Below are 17379 nucleotides of genomic sequence, written 5' to 3'. Positions count from 1 at the left end.
TTAATGTGTTCAGCCACATAACATCTCTTATTATATTTACCTAATAAACTGCTTCTATAGGTCTGTACATGTGCCGTTAGAAACTGCTTAGAGTGTAAAGAACGTGGCAGATCGTACAGCATGTTAGGTCGGCAAATTGGTTCTAGTAATAAATCACAGCACATACAATCGCTTATACGCGGAGCTCAAACATCGCCTAAGGTACGTTTCATCCGATCAAACTTATTTTAACGACTGCAATACTGTAATAGGGATAATAAACACCATATTACATTTTTATTGCTTAAAACACCAATTTTTATTCGCTAAAGAAAAATTGTTTTATTTGTGTAGCTCCACACTTTCTAATATATTAAATATTATATTAAAAAATCTTTAATATTTATAGAACATCGTGGATAATCTTACGCATCAATTAAGCCCTGTGAAGGATCCCGAGAAATTGTTGCAAGATATGGATGTAAATCGCTTGAGAGCTGTAATATACAGAGATGTTGTGAGTATTTGAAATTTTATTGTAACAATATAAATAAAAAAATGATTATATATATATATATAATATATATAAGATAAAAAAAATTAAATTATTTATATCAATTTCAGGAAGAAACCAAGCAGGCACAGTTTCTGTCTCTTGCTATAGTTTACTTCATCTCTGTATTAATGGTTTCCAAATATCGCGATATATTGGAACCACCAATATCACAGCGTCCACCGAGTCCAGTGCAAACGATACAGACAAATGGTGCCGGTCTCAGGCCAGGTAGTCCTTCAGGTGAGATCTTCATATTTTATTAACATTATTAATTCTAAGGTAAAAAGAAATAATCGATATAAATATTATTACGGAAAAGATTCGTCAAAGTTAAATTTATTCTTGATGAAATCTCACATGCAAAACGAGAATAATTAAATGTTATGTTATAATTTATAAATTATTTTTATAAGGTACTCATATTTGCGAAATTATTATTTTCGCCGTAGTTTTAACAGATTCTATTACAAGGCCTATTATTGAGAGTATATGCACTCTGCAAAGAACTTATAAATTATAATACAAAAAATAATGGAGAGAAAAACAGAGAAAGAGAAAAAGAGAGGGAGAAAAAGAGAGGGAGAGAAAGAGGGAGAGAAAGAGAGAGAAGAGTAATACAATAATATGTTATTTTGTTAGCATGTATATGCTTTTATACTATAATTTTTAAAAAATTATATTTAATAACAACTCGACCTTTAATTATGCTTATTAAATAACTAGTTATATAACGAAAAAATTATTAAAGATTAAAATAAAATAATCTTTATAGATGCAAATTTATATATTATTATGATTTGCACGTTAAACATTTATGCAAAGAGGAAATAGTATCTTTAAAAGAATTGAAAATTTTTAGGAAATTTTCTGTTTACTCAAAACTCTTACGTGTCAGATATATATTCTCTTATCTTTTTTTTTAGAAATTGTAACGTACGAATTCAATTCATTGGTGAACATTATTGTTTTCGATATTATTAGCATGTCTGCAGCTATACATGTAAAAGAGAAATGTATCTTATAAAAACATAGTTATATATACTTACAATTAGATAAAACATAGAATTGTCTTCTTTGAAATTTTAAAATTACATTCGTACATTGCTAGAAAATTATTATATGTCATTATTTAGTTTTACAGCTGACTAAAGAAATTCTAAGTTATAATAAAACATTATAAATGAATGAAATATGAATGGTATAAATAGCTTATATGTACAAATATGTAGCTATTGTGTTGAACACTGTGCACCAAAACGATGTAGCTGCAACTAAAACAACAGCACATGACACAAGTAGAACGCATGTGTTATTGCACTGTATGAAATAAATATCTTATATGTATCTGACAGTGAGAGTTTTGATGTTTGCCGAATGTGTTTGCACTTTTTTTGCGTTATAAATATACTATTGTTATATCATTGTGGTTGTATTTTCGTGGATGTGGAACTTCTTTTATGTGGGACATTTAAAAAAATATATGTCTCTATATATAACTGCTGTTATATGATTAATATTTAGATGTTTAAAAAATTAATAAATTGTATCATATATATACATATATATATATATATATATGTCGTGCGCATATAACGGGGACAGAATTTCAAGCGTATGCATACTTTGAGGACATTTGTATACTTTGGGGACAGGCCTCAAACTAATCACATATCAAACGTATGGTTTGGGGACAATCTCCCATATGTCCAGCGTATATTTTGGGACACTCTTTTTTTAATTGCAAACTATATTAGATAAATTCCCAAACTCTGCATAATTGTCATTTTTGAAAATAAAACAATATTTTGGATATTAAAGCATTTTTTATACTCAACGTTTACTTTGAGGGCTCATAAATGAAATGTATATTTCGAGGACATGCTCTCATATGTTCAGCGTATATTTCGAGGACATGTCCTCATATGTCCAGCGTATATTTTGGGACACCCTATTTTTTCAATTGCAAACCATATTAGATAAACTCCCAAAGTTTAGATAATTGTCATTTTTAAAAATAAAACAATATTTTGGGTGTTAAAGCATTTTTTATACTCAACGTTTACTCTGAGGACTCATAAATGAAATGTATATTTCGAGAACATGTCCTCGAATTATACTTTAAATATATTATTCAGCGGTGTCTCGAAATAATACATTCATTTATGTAGTTTATATATTGTGAGTTTACTTCGAGGTCATCTTTTATATAATTTATTTACTCTGAGAACTCAAATGAAATGTATATTTCGAGGACATGTCTTCGAATTATACTTTAAATATATTATTTAGCGGTGTCCCGAAATAATACAACTGCCCGACTCGCGTTAAGGTACACGGTGTCTCGTCGGCTACGCCCTTAACTGGTCGTGAGACACTACCGTGTCTCTTGATTCATTTATGTAGTTTATATATTGTGAACTTACTTCGAGGTCATCTTTTATTATAATTTATCTGGTCCGTTCCGTATACTTTGAAGACTTGTAAAATATAATTAGAAACTATACTTTAGAGAGATCAAATATGATGTAAAATTTATAGTTTGAATACATATACGTAGTTTTTGAAAATTTCAAATCTTTTTAACTACCTGACGTGCCAATTGATCAGTGCAGGATGTAATATGCACATATATAAGAAAGAGAGTGTGTGTGTGAAAAGAATCGAGGCCTTTTAATGTTCGTATCCATTTAATTTTACGACTTTCAATCGGTACAGACTTTTCCTTCGGTCGCACGTCCGCACGCGATAACTGACGGGGGCCGAATCTCTCGAACCCGCGCTATCTATTCTCTTCCTGCCCGTTCCTACGACCTTCGAGAATCTTCTCGACTCATCCTTTTTAATTTCGCTTGTGTTATTGTTTTCGAGTCTCGATTATCGTCTTTGTCTCCCCGTCTTGTCCGTTGTGTCTTTTCACTTGTTTATTTTGTCTCGCGTCTCGCTTTTCCTTTCGTCCCGCGTAAGTTTCGCATATATGTAAACTGGGGAATATGTGACGATATAATCGCCACACCTTAATAAAATGTATTTTTCTAGGATATAAGAAGCCTTCAAATTATACTTTTAATATATTATTTGGCAATTAAAATAAGGTGTCCCGAAATAATACTTTCAAATTTTACATAGTTTATATAATCAGAATACACAATATTTACATTTAACTCAGAGTTGGGACCGTCACTCTGAAAAAGTAACACATTACTGTTACAATTACTTATTGTAAAAAGTAACTTATTACCGTTATTCGTTATTAATTTTAAAAAGTAACGCGTTACCGTTATTATTACTTAGAAAGTAACGATTCGTTATTTTTTCGTTACTTTTTGTTACGTTTTCATTTTTTGTAATGCTAAAAAGTAAGCTATTGGATTTTAAAATTCTCTTACTTAATAATCTATATTAAATATAATAATATATGTTACAATTAAAAACTCTGAATTAGTCTTTGGCAAATGTATATAGCATATATAGTAAGATAATAAGGAATTAAAAAGTAACTAACCACTAATTCGTTACCGTTACTATAAAAATGTAACGACGTCTTATATCGTTACCGTGACAAACAAATAAATTTGTAATAATTATTAATTAAGTTATTAATTAAAATATTTAAGCGAATAAGCGAGTGGAAAGCGATAGACCGAAATCGGTGAGCATGTAGGGCTTATTTGTTTACGTCGCTTAATAACAAAAGTATCATCTTACTTTTCGGCGCGGCGGCATTGCTCGCCGCTCGCTGCATGACTCTGCCTCTCGATCAGATAATGCTTTTGTTACTAAAAGACGTAAATAAATAAGTCATCGTACATGCCCACCGATTCTGGCCTACCGCTTTCTACCCACTCATTCGCTAGATATTTTTATTAATAACTCAATAATTATTGCAAGTTTAGCGAAATGATACAGGACTTTTCTATTCAGTTTAACATGCTGTACCCGTTCACGAAAGATAGTTCGCGAATTATGGGATACCCTGTATATTTACGTTTCTCATCCGAAATTACTCGTTGACGCACGAATTTCGTGTTGCCTTCCTGCAATTTCTGTCCTTTTTATTAAGGTCTTAAAATTTCGTATATCTAACAATAAATTTGTATATTGTATATGGTCGATTAAGAAATTAAGCACATGAAACAACGCCGAATACTCGAGCCTCGAGCAATACACGGAATTATTCTTTTTCTTTTCAGCGGTCCGTTCTGTTTTCTCTATCAGTCTCATGTACATGTCCTACATATCTCATCCCCATCTCTCTCTCTCTCTCTCTCTCTCTCTCTCTCTCTCTCTCTCTAATGACAATTGAGATAAAATTCTTTATAACTTTAAAGACGTAAGAAACATTTATAAAGTATAATTTGAAGCCAGAAAATATAATAACTAAAATATAATTTGGAAATTATTTTTAACTAGATTTATACTTGTTTCTACGTATACTTTGGGAACAATGAGAATTTTCGGACATTTATAGAAAACTAATTCGATTTATATAACTTTAGAAACAAGTTAGATATATATTATTTATTTTATTTAGGAACATTTATATATTAAAATATTACATGTAAAAGAGTATATATCTTTTATATATGAACATTTGTAGGACTAAAAATGTCCTCCGTTTTGTACTTTTGCAATAAGTAAGGAGAAATTAATTTAAGAAGTCGGTCTATCCGCGCGAATAAAAGCGTACAGCGAAAAGAAACCGTTTACTACCTTGATACAAAGCGCACAGTGAAGCAATGGAAAAAGCACTCAGCTCGATATTCAATATGTTAATGTTTTCTCCGATTATAATAGAAAATTGATAATTGACCGTCAATCGTTCTATTTTTGACCTAGTTTAACCCGTTCTATTTCTATGACAAATAAAACGATTGATCTGGAACACCTTGTATAATATATAATAATAAGATTTATGAAATTAAATTAATTTCTACAATTATCAATCCGACTTCTTAAATTAATTTCTCCTTACTTATTGCAAAAGTACAAAACGGAGGACATTTTTAGTCCTACAAATGTTCATATATAAAAGATATATACTCTTTTACATGTAATATTTTAATATATAAATGTTCCTAAATAAAATAAATAATATATATCTAACTTGTTTCTAAAGTTATATAAATCGAATTAGTTTTCTATAAATGTCCGAAAATTCTCATTGTTCCCAAAGTATACGTAGAAACAAGTATAAATCTAGTTAAAAATAATTTCCAAATTATATTTTAGTTATTATATTTTCTGGCTTCAAATTATACTTTATAAATGTTTCTTACGTCTTTAAAGTTATAAAGAATTTTATCTCAATTGTCATTAGAGAGAGAGAGAGAGAGAGAGAGAGAGAGAGAGAGAGAGAGAGAGAGATGGGGATGAGATATGTAGGACATGTACATGAGACTGATAGAGAAAACAGAACGGACCGCTGAAAAGAAAAAGAATAATTCCGTGTATTGCTCGAGGCTCGAGTATTCGGCGTTGTTTCATGTGCTTAATTTCTTAATCGACCATATACAATATACAAATTTATTGTTAGATATACGAAATTTTAAGACCTTAATAAAAAGGACAGAAATTGCAGGAAGGCAACACGAAATTCGTGCGTCAACGAGTAATTTCGGATGAGAAACGTAAATATACAGGGTATCCCATAATTCGCGAACTATCTTTCGTGAACGGGTACAGCATGTTAAACTGAATAGAAAAGTCCTGTATCATTTCGCTAAACTTGCAATAATTATTGAGTTATTAATAAAAATATCTAGCGAATGAGTGGGTAGAAAGCGGTAGGCCAGAATCGGTGGGCATGTACGATGACTTATTTATTTACGTCTTTTAGTAACAAAAGCATTATCTGATCGAGAGGCAGAGTCATGCAGCGAGCGGCGAGCAATGCCGCCGCGCCGAAAAGTAAGATGATACTTTTGTTATTAAGCGACGTAAACAAATAAGCCCTACATGCTCACCGATTTCGGTCTATCGCTTTCCACTCGCTTATTCGCTTAAATATTTTAATTAATAACTTAATTAATAATTATTACAAATTTATTTGTTTGTCACGGTAACGATATAAGACGTCGTTACATTTTTATAGTAACGGTAACGAATTAGTGGTTAGTTACTTTTTAATTCCTTATTATCTTACTATATATGCTATATACATTTGCCAAAGACTAATTCAGAGTTTTTAATTGTAACATATATTATTATATTTAATATAGATTATTAAGTAAGAGAATTTTAAAATCCAATAGCTTACTTTTTAGCATTACAAAAAATGAAAACGTAACAAAAAGTAACGAAAAAATAACGAATCGTTACTTTCTAAGTAATAATAACGGTAACGCGTTACTTTTTAAAATTAATAACGAATAACGGTAATAAGTTACTTTTTACAATAAGTAATTGTAACAGTAATGTGTTACTTTTTCAGAGTGACGGTCCCAACTCTGAGTTAAATGTAAATATTGTGTATTCTGATTATATAAACTATGTAAAATTTGAAAGTATTATTTCGGGACACCTTATTTTAATTGCCAAATAATATATTAAAAGTATAATTTGAAGGCTTCTTATATCCTAGAAAAATACATTTTATTAAGGTGTGGCGATTATATCGTCACATATTCCCCAGTTTACATATATGCGAAACTTACGCGGGACGAAAGGAAAAGCGAGACGCGAGACAAAATAAACAAGTGAAAAGACACAACGGACAAGACGGGGAGACAAAGACGATAATCGAGACTCGAAAACAATAACACAAGCGAAATTAAAAAGGATGAGTCGAGAAGATTCTCGAAGGTCGTAGGAACGGGCAGGAAGAGAATAGATAGCGCGGGTTCGAGAGATTCGGCCCCCGTCAGTTATCGCGTGCGGACGTGCGACCGAAGGAAAAGTCTGTACCGATTGAAAGTCGTAAAATTAAATGGATACGAACATTAAAAGGCCTCGATTCTTTTCACACACACACTCTCTTTCTTATATATGTGCATATTACATCCTGCACTGATCAATTGGCACGTCAGGTAGTTAAAAAGATTTGAAATTTTCAAAAACTACGTATATGTATTCAAACTATAAATTTTACATCATATTTGATCTCTCTAAAGTATAGTTTCTAATTATATTTTACAAGTCTTCAAAGTATACGGAACGGACCAGATAAATTATAATAAAAGATGACCTCGAAGTAAGTTCACAATATATAAACTACATAAATGAATCAAGAGACACGGTAGTGTCTCACGACCAGTTAAGGGCGTAGCCGACGAGACACCGTGTATCTTAACGCGAGTCGGGCAGTTGTATTATTTCGGGACACCGCTAAATAATATATTTAAAGTATAATTCGAAGACATGTCCTCGAAATATACATTTCATTTGAGTTCTCAGAGTAAATAAATTATATAAAAGATGACCTCGAAGTAAACTCACAATATATAAACTACATAAATGAATGTATTATTTCGAGACACCGCTGAATAATATATTTAAAGTATAATTCGAGGACATGTTCTCGAAATATACATTTCATTTATGAGTCCTCAGAGTAAACGTTGAGTATAAAAAATGCTTTAACACCCAAAATATTGTTTTATTTTTAAAAATGACAATTATCTAAACTTTGGGAGTTTATCTAATATGGTTTGCAATTGAAAAAATAGGGTGTCCCAAAATATACGCTGGACATATGAGGACATGTCCTCGAAATATACGCTGAACATATGAGAGCATGTCCTCGAAATATACATTTCATTTATGAGCCCTCAAAGTAAACGTTGAGTATAAAAAATGCTTTAACACCCAAAATATTGTTTTATTTTTAAAAATGACAATTATCTAAACTTTGGGAGTTTATCTAATATGGTTTGCAATTGAAAAAATAGGGTGTCCCAAAATATACGCTGGACATATGAGGACATGTCCTCGAAATATACGCTGAACATATGAGAGCATGTCCTCGAAATATACATTTCATTTATGAGCCCTCAAAGTAAACGTTGAGTATAAAAAATGCTTTAATATCCAAAATATTGTTTTATTTTCAAAAATGACAATTATGCAGAGTTTGGGAGTTTATTTAATATGGTTTGCAATTGAAAAAATAGGGTGTCCCAAAATATACGCTGGACATATATATATATATATATATATATATATATATCTATATATATATGTATATTTATGAGTGAGAAAAAATAAGTTCTTTTAGAATGTTATACTCCACGCTTATTAAATATTATATTGATAATATAATATATTACAAGGGTTGATATTTTCTTATTACTTCTGCTATTATATTAATTTTTGCTTATTAAAATCTACATGGAACAAATTAAAAAAACATTATTAATTATTTGAAAACTTACAAGATGATACATATTTAATATAATCAAAATTAATTTACTGAATTTCACTCTATGATTTGATGAAATAAATTAAAAATTTTTTGAAAGTATTTTTCTTGATCTATAAATTTATAAAATAGAAAAAGTTTTTTATGCTGTTTTTATAACTTATGTTTATAATATATTATAAAACATTCTAAACATTTGTGTTATATTTTGCAGAAAGAATTTTTCTAAAAAAATAATTTAATTGCATATTTATATTGATATTATGTTTAAATTTTTCTGATATAAGAAGCGCTTAACATTCGATATAATGCTAATAATTTTTTACAAGACATCTTTTTACAAACTGCTGACACAATTCACAATGGCATAATTGTATAAATTGTCAAAAGCTGATCGTGATTGTATCTGCTCGATCTTGATTTTACACATCGAGTGCATAGAGTGAAAGGCAGTATCAAGAATACGCTGGATAGCGCAAGAGATAAAGATGATAGTGCACACGATCCGATAACGTGGTAAATGTGGTTCCTCGGCAGATGGGAATGGTGGTGGAGAAGGTCGGCCCCTATTTCCACAGTGGTCTCACCACGTGTATCCACAGTTCCTCCCAGGATCTCACCCTAACGCCAATGCGAATGTCAATGCCAATCACCACATCAACCAGCACCATCACCAGCACCCGCTACCGGCTGCCAGGCACTCTAATCGCCAGCCACCCTCTAACTATTATCTCCCGAATCACCATAATAATCACTACAACCATCATCCGAATAACCATAACTATCATCGTCATCACACTATCATCATCACAATAACAACAACCATCACCATACGCTTCAAAAGCATATCGATCAGCCCCGAAATCTCTGTCATAGAAACTCCGGTGTCGGTCTGCAAGGTAACTTGAAAGCCCGAAAGTTGTTTCACATAATGCCCGAGTTTTATTGGCCTGATTTATTGCGCAATTCCTGTTTGTTCGCTGAATTGCAATCTGCATGACGCTTATCGGTACAGACACCTCCATGCGCAATTTCCTCGATGTTTTCTCGATGTTATATAAACGTTTCGGATCCCTTTTATATATTATGAACTTGTTTAAATTGTTTTAAGAAAAGTATATACTCTCTCTAAATGATTAAAATAAAAATTTGGTTAATTAATTGATTTTTTATTTCAGGGAAAGATTTTCCTTTAGTCATATATATATATATATATATATATATATATATATATGTATTTAATGTCTAGTTGATTGACTATTTTTATTATATTATTATTAAAAATAATGACATTTATTTATACCGTTTAGTTAATCATGAGAGATACACACTGCATGTGTTGCACAAGCAAAGAGTTTTCTTGAATTATTATTGTGAAAAAAATTATAAACGCCTAGCAGCATGTACTTTAAATATGCATTTTTATTGTGAGAAATATTGTATCTATTATTTATTTATTTATTTATTTATTTATTATTAATAAAGACGCATGAATATATACAAAAATATTATTTTCTACAAGTTAATGAATAATTAATTATGCGAATAAATACACGATTATTAAAAAAATAATTTGCTGTAGTAGTTGTCAGTTCCTATTATGTATATAAAACAAATTTTATTTTTGTATAATTATTTTATTTTTGATTATATTTTTTGTTTTATATATTTTTCGATTGATGTGTGTGATTCAAAATTTAAGGTACACTGGCTATATTGAAAATGAAGCATTTTTTTATTACCAATAAATCTGTATTCTTAAGAATACATTTAACGCGATATTAAAATGTGCTCTCCTTATTCTCAAATCGTTTAAAAAACCAGAATTTATAAATATTAATTTTATGATTTAATTTGCAAGTAATTTTAATACGTATCTCTGTTTGTATCTCCATGTAACATCTATGTATGTAAATCGATGTATGTAATAGTATTTTATTTTATTTTTTTGTTATTTATATTTGTACATAAATATTACAGTTTACTAATCTTGTACATTTCGTATACATGTTTTACATAAATGAATTGCGAATTCTAGACAAGATAATATTATTTTATACACAAAATGTGCATACAAAAAAATATTATGCTCTGTTGAAATTATTGAACGCATGTGTATGAATATCAATGGTTTTGCAAATAAGGAAGAATTGTTTATATATTTTTCGATTTTTAATATCACATCTTATTCCCGTGTTTTCAGGTAGCGGAGGTATAATGAGTCAATCGGGTTCTCAAGACGATGGAGAATACGAAGTCATTATCGTCGACGAGAATAATTCTTCGATTCTGGCCGATCACGATGTTACATCGTCAGGTCCGCCATCGACCAAGGTAAGACCTAGCATCGCGAAAACCTCGCAACTTATTCGAAATTTCGATACGATCTGAAAAAATGCGACAGACAATTGTCCTCTACCAAAGAAATTCGAAAGAAGTGTACAGCGAGAATTATAGAACCGAAAATCTCAGGTAAAAAAGGTCTTGTAAATTCCGTTTCAAGTAACTCAATTCAATATATAGTGACAGCATAAACTGATTGACTTAAAACAGTATTCGGCTCTACGAGGCTCTATGATTAATGATTTTACTTGAGACTGCATGCATTTCGATAGATCGAAAACGTAGACACGAGATGTTTCAATCTGTCGCTTTACACAGCTCTAAATAGCGAGTGCGGGTCTTTCTATAACGTTTATAAATTGAACGTTCATTTCTTTCAATACTGTCCTAAGTATCTTTCTTTAGTTTCAAGTGATATAGCAACGAGACTTAAATAAGCACTTTTTCAATTACCATCTTACGGGATAATTCACCACAGTAATGACGAGATTTGTGCTATCGCACAATGCTTTGCATTAGTTTTTTATCACATGCAATTAATTTCGTCACGCGATGAGTTATGTTTTTATCCCAAATTGTTTGATATATACTATATAATAGATCAGTTGAAAGGTAGTTACATTAGATTCACACAAATTAAAACTCGATAAGATAAATCGATAGATATTCTTTTATAATTAAATGTTAATTTCACATTGGCACAATTTTATTTAATATAATCTTGATTATCAACCATTCGATTCTAAAGTGTTCTTAACTATTTGAGCCTTAAATATAATTTCTTGCAAATTAATCCTGAATTAATGGAATTATTAGTTGTTAATTGATTTATTAAATGAAACGAGATTTCATTTTATCGAGATCTGTCGTAGCTAAAGATTTCTTGCAACGTATCCAGCATGTAGTGTTCACTTATCAATTGGTGTCTTGCATCTACGTAGTCCCAAAGTAACAACCGTTCTATTAATTTACGATCTCTCGTAACTATCTCTCTCGCACGTAATCTATATATCTTACTATAAATTTTGAGATTTCGAGCGAGTTTATCGAAACCGCGAATTTCGAGCGCACACTCGCATCACCGAGAACGTTCGTATCACGTATTTATCTGTATTATAAATCCTATCGAGCATGCGATACTTTGACTTCTCGAATTTCTCTCATTGTTAACTTCCTCTGCTTGCATTGCTATGCGTACTAACTACTGGTTCTGAAGGGAGGTCACAGTGGTGTACCTCGGCCGCGGACTATTCTCGAGGATTACACCTCATCAGAACCAACGCTTGGCACTTCTACAAGGTCCGAACCACTGCCACGAAATCTGCAGGTAAAATTTGATTTGAGTACAGAGTCCGGAGACGGGAATTTCATTTCCTCTCGAGTGTTACGTATCGACCACACGACCGGCCGTATTTTGGGCAGCGATTAAAAAGAAATTTAGTATTTTCAATTTTTTTCTTAAATTCTCTCTGCAATTTTACGTCGTAAAAGAATGTGAGAAGATACGCAACAATGCCCAAATTTGACGGGTATCAGAAAGAGAGAGCGATACACTTGACTTGATTTGTCATCCTTTTTCGATGCTTACACGTAACGTTATTATAAAATGTAATATGTAGCGGGCTCTTATACGTGTACAACTATTTAATCCTAATCTGCGTAGGATCACTGATTCTGCTATTGAAGCTTACTTCTGAATAATAGGCTTGGTTCTTTCTTTCTATGATACATTAGTTGATTGCGTAGTAATGGTATATTACTGATTGCATGTAATGAAGTAAGTACATGGCACGCGAGAGTTTATTATAAAGTATGAACGTTGTATGAAACTATATATCCTAAAACGTTTTTATAAAAATATATAGTTAGATTTTCGTTAGTAAAAGACTTCAGTACCGTAGTGCTAGTATTTCTAGACCTGAAAGTATATTTGAATAGTTTTAAACAATAATTAATATTAAGGAAGATTCTTTGAAATCCAATAAAATTTAACAGAACGCGATAAGTAAAAAAGATCTTAAACGTTATCATATATTTGACAAAGGATAATTTATTGCAATTCTATGTATTTCTCTCAATTAATATTTTCTACTTAAAATCCCCTAATATTCTTTTAACGGTTCATGGTCGGTTGAATCGAAGTGGATGTCAAAACTTCGATGCTTCACGTTTTTCTTTGATCGTCTTTCTCTTAGAGCAACGATTCCAGCGAAGAGACAGTACATCGCAGCAATATCACCGCGGACGCGAGTCCTTCTGAAATTACTACCGATAATGAGAACAAGCACAATTCGTCCGAAGAAGCTTGGACAGACGTAAACCTCAATGAAGACGGCGATACGATGCCGATCACGAATCCAAGAGAAGACCCGCGAAATATTCACAATATCGCTCATTCGCGTGGTAAGAATTGAATGAATGCGTAGCGTCATCACTTGCAATTAACAAATGAACCTATTAAATGAATCATTCCCAGCAAACACCGATATATAATTGTTACATTGCTATAATAAAACGGAATAAAACAGGTAATATAACGTGTACGTTACATGTAACATCCATGTTAGTTGTAATTTTCCACTCATAGATGTAACATTTTAATATAACATATATTACATTGTAGTTATATTGTAATTATATACCAAATAGCACATTGGTATATTGATAAGTCAGTGCTATCTTGGGATATAATGACAATATAACTACAATGTAATATATGTAATATTAAAAATGTTACATCTATGAGTGGGAAATTACAACTAACATATACGTTACATGTAACATGCTTAAGTATATAACATTTATATACTGTATTTGCTGGGTTATTAATTCGTTACGTATAAGAGTCCAAACATACGCGTTGTCAAATTCACAGGTGACATGCAAGACAGCGAGGGCAACGTTCTGGAACAAGAAATGCTCGGCAACGCGGAACGGGGCGAAAAACCGTCGGCGGAAATCTCGGTGGTTCGAGTTCCCGATCGACTGGTGGTGACCGCAGCATCCCCGAGAGCCGAAGAGTTACCTATCAAGGGTCTGGTCGATCATTTGCCGGTACCGACACCTTCCCGCGAGGCTTCGCTCACACAAAAGTTGGAAATGGCTCTGGGTTCGGTTTGTCCTCTCCTACGAGAGATCATGGTGGATTTTGCCCCCTTCCTGTCCAAAACACTCGTTGGCTCCCATGGTCAAGAATTATTAATGGAAGGAAAAGGTACGAGCTGCAAGGGTATGTCGAAAGTATAGGTCATCTTTCTACATGTTCGGTGTGTGCATGTTGTATCGTATATGAATCTACTGAGAAGACATCTCTATCCCGAGTAAACAAAAATAAAACAATTATTTTTCAAATTTGGTGATTTTGAAACAGCGTTTCAATAAATTGCATCGTAATAATACGGGGATATTATTACACGCGCTTGTAAAATTAAATCAAAAGGAAACACGTTCGGAGTTTTATGCGTGTACAATATAGAATGTGTCCGAAGCTCGATAAATAAAAGACATACTTTACGTTAGATTTTATTATACGGGGAACACAGTCGTAACATGGCCTGTTTTCTAAGCGATCCCGAGATATATCACGCCCACGGATAAAAAAGGAATCGTAAAGGAAATTAAATTTCAACCAGATACAGTATTTTCCGACATGTTAAATAAAGTTATATATTTCTTTTTAATTTTTTTTTACACGTTTTATTGCGGTATAAAATATTAATCCCCCAAAAATATATAACATAATTTAATAAAATTTTATTCTCGTCTTTTACATTGTTGTTGATTATTTAATGTAATTATCATTTTTGATGAGGTATGCGTAAGTTTGAACAAAATATTATTCGAATCATAAACGCGCGTGCCTGCAAAAATATTTAAAAAATATAGGAGAATCTCTTCGTAATCGATGTATTATGTACTCATTAAGATAAAAAGATCATAAAGATAAGAATTTAACTATCGCGCGTCGTGTAAAATATTTAAAATTATACATTTGAATATGTTTGCGTGGATAAATTAAAATTTAGAATTCGCTCACAGATGGGCATATTTGACGAAATTTTTGTCACTTTTTATGGTTGAAGTATTCTTGCCATCTCACACCGAGTATTCAAATTAGTCATTTTATGATTTCACTTTAGGAAGATGTCCAGCGTATTCTGAGTTATCGTTCACCATTAGTATTCAACATGTAGAAAGCCACGATGACTCTCGCAGATTTTATATTCAAGAAACGTGGCATTTGATAGTTCCACAACGTATCGAATGCACTTTATTTTTAACAAGGCTCGATACATCCGACGATCTTTTGTAAATCACGACATTGTACATTTTCTCCATCAGCTTTTTTCACTGTCTTAGTGTTATTTATGTTTGCCATTTATCGTTTATTCGATTGAAAAGATTCCAATTTCGAATTTGTCTAGGTTTGACTACATTTAAGAACAGCAACTCCGTGGTGGAATTGGTCATGCTCCTCTGCTCCCAGGAATGGCAGAACTCCCTGCAGAAGCACGCGGGTCTCGCTTTCATCGAGCTCATTAACGAGGGAAGGTAAAACGTTTATTACCGCTAGAACGCGTGCAAACAAAACGAAATCAAACTCTTCTCGTTTCCCTTCATGAAAATGCTTCCTTGCGTTTACACAGATTGCTATCTCACGCTATGAAGGATCACATCGTAAGAGTCGCAAACGAGGCAGAGTTTATTTTAAACAGGATGAGAGCGGATGACGTGCTGAAGCATGCTGACTTTGAGGTACTGCATTTCTTCTCCCTCGACTTTATTTCACTGTAAATAGATCCAACCAGTTTTTGTTGCCTGAAGATTCGCGCGAGTTCGCCAATGCACCGTATATAGATCCAACAATCATCCTCTTGCATAATTACACACTTGATTGATTATATTAAAAAATGTTAGACAAAATAATAACATGGTTTTTTTGTGGTTTTAGTCTCAGTGCGCGCAGACGTTACTGGACCGTCGAGAGGAAGAGCGTATGTGCGATCATTTGATTACCGCAGCACGAAGACGCGATAACGTAATCGCCAGCAGATTGCTGGAGAAAGTTCGCAATATCTTGTCCAATAAGCACGGCGCATGGGGCTACATGGATCCAATGGCTGCAAAGTAAATGCAAATCTAAACCTTATTTTAAGTCTCATCTCGTAATTATACGATTGTTTGCCACATGCGTTGCGTATTTTTGCTGTCCACAGATTGGCCGAGTACTGGAAACTGGATGCTTGGGAGGATGATGCACGTAGACGCAAGCGTTTCGTGCACAATCCACTAGGCTCGAGCCACCCCGAGGCTACTCTCAAGGCGGCTCTAGAACACGGTGCACCCGAGGATGCGATATTGCAGGCACGTGAAGAATTTCACGCGCATCTCGCAGCCTCGCGTGCACACCAGCAGCAATTGCAGTCGGCGGATCTCTTAGATGACAGTGAATTGCTGTCGGACGACAGGGATCTCGACAACGACTTGACAGGTTGGTCAACGTATATACCGTTTTCTGATAAACGAGGAGCGACATTTTAATGGCATATCACCGGGCTAGGCAGACCGGTTTTATTTCATAATTTTCGATTTTTGTTGCTATTTTTCCATTGAATTTTTTTTATTTAAAGATCGGTCGTCAATTATTATTTGTTATTTTAATTCCTATATTACGAAAATAGCATGTTATTGATTATTTGCAAGATGCATGAGTTCAAAACAAAGAATTTTTATAATTAAATACAAATAATTACACACACGCATTTGCAAGTATATTATTTACTGCATTGTTATTCGCGTGCGTCAATTTAACTGTTCATGTTTTATCACAGGTCCGGTGAACATCAGCACGAAAGGCAGATTAATCGCACCCGGTATCGTGGCGCCTGGAATCATTTCCGTTACATCTACAGAGCTGTATTTCGAAGTGGACGAGGACGATCCGGAGTTCAAGAAAATCGACAGTGAGGTAAGTACTTGAGTTAAAAGAGACATATTTGTAAACACACACGTACACACATACACATACACGCATTACTTGATATACATTTCTGTATGACACGTGTTGTTTATGTAGTCTACGATAATTAATTGCTTTTACCTTGTTTTTCTTCTTACTTTGTTTTTCATTAAAATGGAATTGGGG

At 32.7% G+C, this 17379-nt stretch overlaps 1 protein-coding gene across 1 annotated transcript in view; it reads left to right on the top strand.

Moving 5' to 3' along the window:
* The window catches only part of rg (A kinase anchor protein rugose), a 319999-nt gene that overhangs the window by 238601 nt on the left and 64019 nt on the right, over nt 1–17379 (top strand). Inside the window, 14 exon segments of the mRNA XM_085488562.1 lie at nt 61–201; nt 389–496; nt 604–775; nt 9429–9683; nt 9686–9790; nt 11095–11225; nt 12451–12561; nt 13430–13637; nt 14110–14463; nt 15659–15785; nt 15881–15989; nt 16186–16361; nt 16451–16725; nt 17066–17202. Coding sequence (XP_085344688.1) covers nt 61–201; nt 389–496; nt 604–775; nt 9429–9683; nt 9686–9790; nt 11095–11225; nt 12451–12561; nt 13430–13637; nt 14110–14463; nt 15659–15785; nt 15881–15989; nt 16186–16361; nt 16451–16725; nt 17066–17202 — 2409 coding nt within the window.

Source organism: Nylanderia fulva, unplaced genomic scaffold (genome assembly GCF_048542155.1).
Source record: "Nylanderia fulva isolate GAGA-0341 unplaced genomic scaffold, ASM4854215v1 Scaffold7, whole genome shotgun sequence".
NCBI lineage: Eukaryota > Metazoa > Arthropoda > Insecta > Hymenoptera > Formicidae > Nylanderia > Nylanderia fulva.
The sequence above is the reverse complement of the archived record's forward strand: the minus strand, read 5'-3'. Positions and strand labels throughout refer to the sequence as shown.